General features: G+C 58.4%; 1 protein-coding gene across 2 annotated transcripts in view; it reads left to right on the top strand.

The window, feature by feature from the left end:
- UBE2G2 (ubiquitin conjugating enzyme E2 G2) overlaps positions 1-9709 on the top strand; it is a 33038-nt gene extending 23329 nt beyond the window's left edge. For both annotated transcript variants that reach the window (XM_045084342.1, XM_004762277.3), the window contains exons 4-6: positions 3760-3878; positions 6200-6340; positions 9026-9709. In XM_045084342.1, coding sequence (XP_044940277.1) covers positions 3760-3878; positions 6200-6340; positions 9026-9138 — 373 coding nt within the window. In that variant the 3' untranslated portion in view covers positions 9139-9709. The remainder of the gene's footprint in view (positions 1-3759; positions 3879-6199; positions 6341-9025) is intronic.
- The last annotated feature ends 261 nt before the right edge of the window (positions 9710-9970 follow it).

Consider the following 9970-nt stretch of genomic DNA (forward strand, 5'->3'; position numbering starts at 1 on the left):
CGACAAGTGAAGGAGAATGCAGCAAAGCCGGTGCCCAGCCGGCTGTGTCCGCCCGCTCCTTGCCCCGGTGCCCTCCTCAGCCCCAGTCCCCGGGAGCCCGTGCCGTCTTTCCTGCCAGGCTGTGGGCTCCTGCTGCCCAGAGAGTGGCCTGGGGGTCTCGTGCAGCTGCCGCCCCTGCCGTCCTGGTGGGGCCTGGAGCCCAGCGGCCGGGAGGAGCGAAGGCCGGTAGCCGCGGCAGAGCCGGCCGCCCTCCGCCCGGGTGAGCTGGGGCTCCGCGGAGGGGCACTGATGGCAGGAGGGGTGACGCCCCAGCTGACAGCAGCCCCCGGCCCCGCCCACCCACCGGGTGCTCTGGGGGTTCCGCAGCGCCAGGGCCGCGATGGCGATGACCGCCGTCTCGGAGCAGCCGCCTTCCTCTCCCGCTGCGGCTGGTCCTGACCCGGGAGAGCGCGTTCTCCCTCAGCAGCGCAGCTGCAGTTAGGCACTCGCGCGTGGTTTACGGTCTCCGTGACCTACAGCCTTGTTGTCTGTGTGTCGGAGACGATCGTCCTTGTGCTGTGCGGGCTTGGGAAGGACCGCGGGCTTCCGCGCTGCTGCAGCCGCAGTGATATGCAGGCCGCGGGCCGAGAACATTCCCGGCGGCCGCCGGCTCACTCCCATGCGGACACCCAGGGCGCACGGCAAGCGCCACAGTCTCTGCGGCCTCCAGCGCGCAGCTGGAGGCTCCCCGTGTCCCGGAGGTGCGGTTTCCGCCGGGGAAGGGAGAGCGGCTGCTCACTGGCATTCGGGGTGGACGGACTGAGGGAGCGTTTGTGCCGGTTTCAGGCACTCGGCGCGTGAGCGCGCGTTTTTGTTGGCTCAGGGCGCGGGGGGACTGGGCAGTGGACCTACTAGAAGGGAGAGTGTGGCTCATCAGTGGCGGGGGCTGGTCAGGGGTCAGCTTCAGGCCGCAAGTGTGGCCTTCCCAGCGTCCGCTCAGCCGGTCGTTCCCGCTGTCTGGCGGCCAGCCGGAGCGGCTTGGAAGGAGGTTCCCTTCACAGTGCAGAGCACGGGGGACAGTTCCCGCGGATGCTCATCTCAGGGACGAGAGTCCCTGCCTCTGGTTTTAGTGGACAGATGGATGATAATTTGGCTTTGAAGACTTTGTATGTTTTAGATGAGTTTGTTTCCTTTCTTCTTAAACTTTATTTTATCTGAGCATTTTTGAGATGAGGCCTTTAGTGAGAGAGAAGTGAGGCTTTCTGGAGTATGGCACCAAGGTGCGTCCAAAAATAACACTGGTTACGTCTCTCGGTCGCGGTTCAGGAGTTGACGCGACAGCATTTTCCAGAGTCAGCAGGCCCGCTGGGCACGGCCCCGCCCCTGCGTGCTTGTCCCAGCCTCAGGGCGTCCTGGAAGACAGGGAAACCCTCCTTTCAAACCGGTGTCGAACTAGGGCATTTGAAAACAGCTTTGATAAGTAAGATGTGGGAGCCCTGAGGGAAATGTTTGCTCTTGCTTCTGAGGCTCGGGCACCAAGGGGATTTTTTTTTTTAAGTGTTAAACAAAGCCCTGTTATGAGAAACAAAGAACTTACTAGAGCGGTGAGCAAATACCATTTGGCTTGTTCCAAAACAAGCCAAAAAAAAGGTCTTTTTTTTCTCCTCTGACTAGGCTGTGCCCACGATGCGGGGGCCCCGGGGAGCGTTCCTGACGGACGCTGGAGGGGTGCCTGTGCCGCTGGCCTCCCGGGAGTCCTGCTGGGCGCCTCCCTCCGACCTGGATGCCTTTGGCCTGGCACCGGCCTCCCAGCTGTGCCGACCCTGCGGGGGAGCGGAGCTTGCATCGCCCCGCCGCTGGGGACCTGCGGAGGGAAGGCAGGGAGCAGGGGCGGCCGCCCTCCGCCCGCAGAGGAACAGGCGTCCAGGACGGGAAGCGCAGGGCGGGCCTCAGACTGCCTTGCCCGGCCGCTGGCTGCTGCTGGTGGCCGCGCTCGCTCCCTGTGCCGTGGCGGCCCCTTCTCCAGGACGGGCGCCCTGCCCGCCGCTTGTCCCTCTTCATGTGGCTTTCCCAGTCCTGGTTTCCGGCCAAGGCTGTGGGTGCCGTTGGGACACTCACACCTGCAACACAAAGTAGTTATTCACTGTGGTTTCCCCCCAGAGTAGCAGAGGCACAGTGCTCAAAATCAAGGTCGGTCTCTTAAAGAGGAAAAACAAACGGGCTCCCCCAAACGCTTCTCGCCGAGTCTCGTTGTGGCTGGTTTGCTGCAGCCCCTTCCAATCCCGGGACGTGATCTGGGCATCTGCGGCGGGCGCTGTCGAAAGCCCCGGGCGGCTTCACAAGGGACAGGAAAGCCCTCTGTCCCGTGTCCTTTTGAATTTTTTCTTTTTCCTTTAATTGTGGACGTGAACATCATTGATACTGCTTGCAAGTTTATATTATTATTTTGCTGCATCAAAATAGTCTCATTGATTTGAAACAAATTCATACTTTGAGAAAATGATTTTTTTAAGGATTTTATTTATTTATTTATTTGTTTGTTTATTAAGATTTTATTTATTTATTTGACAGACAGAGATCACAAGTAGGCAGAGGCAGGCAGAGAGAGGAAGGGAAGCAGGCTCCCTGCCGAGCAGAGGGCCCGATGCGGGCCTCGATCCGAGGACCCTGGGATCATGACCCGAGCAGAAGGCAGAGGTCTAACCCACTGAGCCACCCAGGTGCCCTGAGAAAATGATTTTTAAACAATGAAGGTTGTTTCAGAATAAATCTATTTCAGTTGTTTTTTTCCTGTGCCATGTCTGGTTTTCATCTGGAAAGGGAGCCTGTCTCCGGTGTGCAGCGGCCCCTGCAGTGGCCTGGGTCTCGGGCTCCTGGGGTGGTGTGTTCTCAGAGCTGCTGGTTCGTACCCTGGCTCAGGCGGACAGGCCCTCCTAGGGGGCAGCTCTGCTCTCATGGAGGCGGTCATACGAGCGACCCTGATGCACACCCATAAGGGAAGGCTCTTACTGGCTGCTGCTGTCGTGACCCACATGGGGTCCCGGATATGGTTAACTCACATGTATTGTGTTGGGGTTTGACAGGACTCAGCAGTGGTTTCGTCCGCCTCTGCCACTCTCCTGTGATGGGGACGGAAGCCCCGCAGACAGGCGCACAGGTGCCCCGTGACACTGCCCTCCGGGGGGCGCTGGCCCGGCTCTGCCGCGCTTGTGCACACCCGGCTCCTGCAGGAGCTGCATCTGTGGTCATGGGGTGCTCCGTACCTCTTTCTTGAGGGTGACAAAATCGTTTCTTGGGCACTTTTAAAAATTTCAAAATAGCCTTTGAAATAACAACTCTTAACCCTCATTTAATACGATGGTGTGGGGACGCCTGGGTGGCTCGGTTGGTTAATACGATGGTGTGCGCCTACAGTGTACCTTTATCGCACGAGACGGCAGCGTGCACACAGCAAACAGACGCCCCCCGGCCTTCCAGTGTTGCTGGCAGCTCTCTCCCCCGATCCCGTATTTTGGGGAGGCTCTGCCGCCCACGCTTACCTCCATTAGTGCAGACACTGTGCCTGTAATTCGGTGTTTGTGCTTGTCCCTAAGTCTAACCAGATTGCCGTGGGACGAGGAGGTGACGCTTCCCTGCTCAGAGAGAAGTACCGGTTCACCGTTAGCATTCACGTAGTCTCTCCATGTGCGCTTGTGAAGCAGTAGAAGTCTCCCAGCTTCTTACTAGTGTGGTGGGCCCTGGGAAACGTACTTGAGCGTCTCTGTTCTTTCTGTCCCCCAGGGGCCCAGAAGACACCTGCTTTGAGTTCGGGGTCTTTCCGGCCATCCTGAGCTTCCCGCTGGATTACCCATTAAGTCCCCCAAAGATGAGATTTACCTGCGAGATGTTTCATCCCAACAGTAAGTGCTGTGGGGCGCGGGGCTGTGGGCGGGGTCACAGAGCCCGGGAGGTGTAACCCGGAGGTGTAACCCGTGTGTTAAACCACAGCCACCTCCTCGTGGGGGCGGTGACATCAGTTGAAAGACAGTGTGACGTAGATGGTGAATGTGGACCTGATGCTGGGCGCCCTCTGACCTGCTGGCTCCTTCTCCCGGCGGGCCGGTCAGAGACGCACGCTGGGTGCGCGCAGTGCGGCCCCGGCCCCACCCGCCGGGGGCTCTGACAGTGGGGACCAGCCGGGGCAGCTGTTTTCAACAGCCGAGCCACGCTAGACTGTACCTCCGAGTACTATACAGATACTTTCAGTGATCTGAGTAGAATTTAAGGATCTAGAGCGGAAGTTCTGTGTCGAATGAGGAAGGCAGGTTCCGGGTCCTCATCCTTCTTACAGTTCACTTGTCCTGAAAACGCTTCGTGGGCAAATGCACGTAACTGGGAACGTGGCTCACAAATGTTGAAAGTGATTCTCTTTCAATAACGGCATCTTTTTTGGTTTTTGTAAATCTTTTTTCTAAAATAAACATGTATTTTGAAGGGGGGGGGAATTCCGTCATTAATTACATTTATGGATTTAAGTTGGGGAAGTGTCCAGTGGTAGGAACTGGATTCCTGAATAGCTCTGGTTTTTCCTTTTCCTTTACAAGACATGGTTGTAGAAAAGAGTGTCTGTAGTACATATAGTGTAGTAAGAAAATATATTTTTAAGGATCACGTTTAGGATAATGTTCCTTTTCATAAAATTTTTTGAAAGATTTATTTATTTATTTGATAGAGAGAGGGAGAAGGAGAAGCAGAGAGCCCGACGGGGCCTCGATCCCAGGTCCCTGAGATCCTGACCTGAGCTGAAGACAGACGCTTCACCCACAGAGCCACCCAGCCGCCCCTAGGATAATGTTCCTTTTTTATAAATGATTATTGCCACTAAAATCATGATCTTAATGGTTGTGGAGAATAAAAGCGAGTAAGATGCCCTGTTTTGTAGAAGTGAAGTATTTTCTCATTTGAGTATTCCTTATTTTCCTGTACTTCTCTGCGTATGAAATAGCTCAAGTCTCATTTAATCCATGGGAGTGTTTATAGAGCTTGCCGAGCCTTTGACACCCCTTGGCTTAATAACAAACGAACCCACCTCGCAGTTCTCCCCTAGCCTGGGCACCTCCACAGGGTCGGGGGAGGCCTGCCCAGACCCCCACCCCTGACAGAGGGGCTCAGGATCGTGTCCCCCTGTGGGACTGGCCATGCAGACCCTCATTTGGATCGTCTTGCGTCCTGCTGATGTTACGTGTGGGTCGTTAGCTCCCTCCTCAGACAGACTTTCAGATTTTTCTTTTCTCACACTGATGCAGTTCTGTGTGTGCGGTAAGTGCTCAGAAGCCCCGTTCTTTCGAGAAGGCTGGCTGTGAGGTGGCCACGGTCGAGGTGGGGTGGCGCATGTGTGTGGGCATCCTTCAAGCCATTCCGGTGTCTCAGTGGTTGGGGCTTCTGCGCTCACGAGGAAGGAGAGTTACATACATTTATCCTGAATTGTCTGTCGTTTCTGTTATTATAACCTGCAGCCTTCACAGTTTACAGTGGAGCTGTCCTGGGTACACATCGAACCGCCTGAGGCTCTCCCGTGAGAGAGAGAAGCGGCGGGCACTGCAGGGTCCTTGGTAGCATCAGTCACACACTGGGAACAGAGACGCATTTGTCTCGACCCAGAGCACACGGGTCTGGTTCCTGATGCTGCTGGTGGCCGTGACTTCAACGGGACACTGCGGACCTCCAGGGCACAGATGACGGGCTGTGTGTTAGAGGGAGGCCCTGGGAGAAGTCAGGGCACCTTTTTCCTTCTAGAAGTCTCTGTAATCCTGGTTGCCTTCATCCTGGCACCGGGGATGTAGATTTCCATGTCCAGTTGGTTCCAGGGTTTCATGGGGGCATTGGAAAATCTTAGAAATCAGCTCTGACAATTACTGTAATGCTCGTTACAAGAGTTACTTTCGTGAACTAGTTCTCTGCCAGGTTCCCCATCATTAGTTAGTGTGTTCAGACGCACTGCTGACAAATCCAGATCCCCGTGGAGGCGGAGCTGTGGGGGTGTCTGGGGCCAGGCAACGGCCTGGAGCCTGGTCGGCGAGCGTGGGCCCAGCCGGCCGGGTGCACCAGGGTGCGGCGCTCGGGGCCTCGGGCTCTGCCGCAGCCGCGCGAGCAGCTGGCTCTCTGTGTCCGCGCTGCTGCCTGCCTTGCTGCCCGCTGTCCCGGTTCTCTCGGCTCACCTGCTGCGTCCTCACCCCCGCAGTCTACCCTGACGGCAGAGTCTGCATTTCCATCCTGCACGCCCCGGGCGACGACCCCATGGGCTACGAGAGCAGCGCCGAGCGCTGGAGCCCCGTGCAGAGCGTGGAGAAGATCCTGCTGTCGGTGGTGAGCATGCTGGCAGGTAAGGCCGCCCCGGGGGGCGGGAGGGGGGCCGGACGCGCAGACGTCTCTGTCCTGTGTCCTCCTCCTCTGTTCTCTGTCACAGTCGTGTCTGTTCGTGCTTCATCCACATATGCCGTTTCTGCTTTTTCACGCAATTACTCGTATGCATTCATGATTATGAGTCTGTACGTTGGCCAGAGTGAGCCGCACTCTGGTCCTTGGGGATCGCGCTCGTGGAGCTGGTGTTTCCTAGGGCACCTGCCGTGTGGCTGACACTGGGTCCTGAGGTGTCCAGCGCAGTGTGTCCTAGACCCCAGCCGTAAGCCTGCTTTCTGAGGGGATTTTCCAGATCCGCCAGTGGCGGCCAGTCACTGACACATCCTGAGCTGGACTCACAGGAGCTGTCGGGCCGGCCCCGAGATGGGATTGTCCTGGGGAGGAGGTACTGAGCTAAGGGGGCGGGAGGGGCATTTGGAATGAGGCCTGTGGCTCGTGTGGGGACACCACCAGCACCGGCTGCAGCTCCAGCTTAGCCAGGGACAGGAGGCTGTGCAGCCGCACCTCGGCAAGACTGTCCGTGTGGCAGGGAGCCTGTCGGGCAAGTGTTGCAGTGGGCTGGGGGACAAGGACTTCTGAAGGCTGGGGACCGCTGTGGGGCCACAAGAACGGGTTGCATATGGGAGACAGGCTCGCTGGTGTGCACGGTGGCTCCTGTGTCTCTGACCTCAGCACCGGGGGAGAGGGCTGCCGTCTCCGCAATAGGAGCCCGCAGAGTGGGGAGAAAGGTCTGGCATGGGGGTGTCCTTCCCTGGTGGCTGCTGGGCCGAGGCCCGCTGTGCAGGTGAGGCTGAGCTCACGTCTGGATGAGACCGTGGCTGAAGGGCAGGACAAAGGGCGTGAGAGAGAGCACGAGGAAGGGGGCGCTCGGGGACGCGGGGGCGCTAGCCTAGACGGCCCGGAAGGAAAGACGTGGAGGGGTGGGAGGCGCTCGGGGGAGGCTCGGGGGGCCTCAGTGGCCCTACGCGCAGCGTGAAGGTGAGGACGTCCAATGTCCGTGCGTGTGCGAGTGTGAGGGCGGAGGCACTCCCTTCCCCGCACGCTGCCAGGGCACCCGAGGAGAGGCGGTGGATCGGCGGTCTGCGAATGGCAGCTGTAAGTCGCTCCGGGACAGTTTTGCTATAAATTTTTTTTTTTTAATATTTTATTTATTTATTTGACGGAGAGAGATCACAAGTAGGCAGAGAGGCAGAGAGAGAGGAGGAAGCAGGCTCCTGCTGAGCAGAGAGCCCGATGCGGGGCTTGATCCCAGGACCCCGGGACCATGACCTGAGCCGAAGGCAGAAGCTTTAACTCACTGAGCCACCCAGGCGTCCTATAAATTCTTTTCTCAAAAGGTTTTATTTACTTACTTATTTATCTGTTTATTTTGGAGAGCACTGTGGGGCGGGGGGCGGGGAGGGAGAGACCCAGGCTGACCGTTAAAGGTCGTCGCGCAGTCGCGGCTCTGTCTCCGGCGGTTGCTGCGGCGCCTGATCCCGTCTCCGGTGTGGGTCTCAGGGTTGGGAGCTCGAGCCGGGCTTGGGCTCCGCACTGGGCGTGCAGCTTGCTGGAAAAAAAGAGAATGTTTTAATGTATTTCCGACCTGCTGCTGTCAGAGTACGTGCCCTGTGCTCTGGGCTGCTTTCTCAGCTCGGTTCCCCCCCAGCTCGGCTGCAGCTCCACTCGGCGCCCTCCGTCCTGGCCTACTTTGAGAGGAGGCTGCAGCCCTTGGTCCTCTGTGAGCCGTCTGGGCCTTGGGTTCCTGCTGTCACCAGGGCTGGGTGGGGAGCCAGGCTGGCCCTGTCCGCGCTCGTATGCTCCCTGCCGTCGGGCCTACTCAGGGGTCCGCTGAGCACAACTCCTCCTCGAGGCCTGCGGGACCCCAAGTCCTCTGCTTCCTGCTCTCCCATCGCCCACTTTGCAGCCCCAAGTTTGAAACGATGTGTGTGTGGACGGTCCCGTCTGTAGTGCCCTGGGGGAGGGGGTGCGGTCCCCTGCACTGGACCTCACGCCCAGGACCTGCTGAGGAAGGGCTTCTTGAATAAACGGGAGGAAGAAGCCATCGTGGTTGGAGGGACAGAGACGGGGTGGCCACAGAGGGACGCAAGGCTGGGCAGGAGGGAGGGACCAGGGTCCTGCTCACAGTTGGCCTCTTGGCTGTCTTTTCTGCTCCCATCCAGTGCTTCCCACTGTTCTGGCTCCCTGCGCCGTGGGCCCTGCTCCTGGCCCGCGCTGGGCCTCCGGCTCCCTGCCTTGCTGCCTCTGTGTGTGTGTCCTGATCTGTCTGGGGCACCTTTTGGAGTCAGGTGTGCCCCGGGGCCAGGTGTCGACCTCGCCTTGGGCTGTGGCAGGAGCTGGGTGGACATCTAGTCGGAGGAGTGGGGCCCAGGGTGTCCAGAGCAAGATAGAACGTTTGTCTTCAAGACACTCGGGATGTAGGGGTCACAAGGGTGGGTCTTCCTGCCACATGTGCGTGTCCCTGACTTCGCGCTGCCTCTCAGCCACCCTTGGTGGGTCTGTCCGAGAGCTGACTTTCTCCCCTAGCGCGTGTTTCTGGGACACGGCTCCGGAAGGACACGTGGAGGGTGTAAGCGAGGCGGAAGACCTCGGTCGGCCCTTGCGTTCCAGAGCTCCTTTCCCACGGCGCATGTCTCTTCTCTTGCAGAGCCCAACGATGAGAGCGGAGCCAACGTGGACGCTTCTAAGATGTGGCGGGACGACCGGGAGCAGTTCTGCCGGGTGGCCAGGCAGCTGGCGCAGAAGTCCCTGGGGCTCTGAGGCCCGTCCTCACGCACGCACAGACACGGCGCCCAGCCGCGGCCCGGCTTTCTCTGCTGAACGCATAGTGACAGTGACACTCTGTGCTGGTACCAAAAAAGGCAAGCTTGCAGACCACAGCATCTCTTGTTTTCCCTACCTTTCCCGCTCCAAACAGGCTTCTTTTCTGAAATTATGGTGTATGTAGGACGATGACAGCCAGAGGCAGTGTTACCGTGTTGCTGGCCTGGCACTTTGGGGAGATGGTGACAGCTGTCCCCTCCCCTCTCCCGGCCGGGGTGCACACACACAGGCTGTGGCTTCCCTTCTGTCGCATCGGTGGGGGCGTGTGTGCCACACTGCTGGGGGCTAGAACCAGTAATGTTCCTTTGAGGGAACGAGGCCTCGCAGCTCGAGCGGTGGCTGGCAGGAGGGCTCTGTGGGCCCGGCCGGGGACGTCACTTGGTTTCAGTGCTTCATAGTACTTCCTGCCTGTTTCCTTATAATCTCGTTACATCGTTTTTGTTTGTCGTGTGTTACAAACTATCACACTTAGAGATACTTTCAGGAAATAAAACTTTTTAAAAACACAGATTGATGAGAAATGGGGTGCGTGAAAGAGGTTTACTGCTGGTTGTGAGGACGGACGCTGTCCTCCCGGTCATGCTTCGATCTGTGTCCTCGCTGACTTGCGCGTCACTAGGGCAGGAACACGCGGCCCTGTGTAGACACCGGAGCTCTGAGCTTCGGCATGTGCGGCCGCAGTGGGAGCCTAACATGGAGACGGACTTGTCCTTTGCAGCGTGGCGTGGGAAGGGAACGCTCACCCTCGTGAGTGCTGGGCGCAGAGGCG

Source organism: Mustela putorius, unplaced genomic scaffold, assembly GCF_011764305.1.
Source record: "Mustela putorius furo isolate JIRA1106 unplaced genomic scaffold, ASM1176430v1.1 tig00000765_pilon_pilon_pilon, whole genome shotgun sequence".
NCBI classification, from domain to species: Eukaryota; Metazoa; Chordata; class Mammalia; order Carnivora; family Mustelidae; genus Mustela; species Mustela putorius.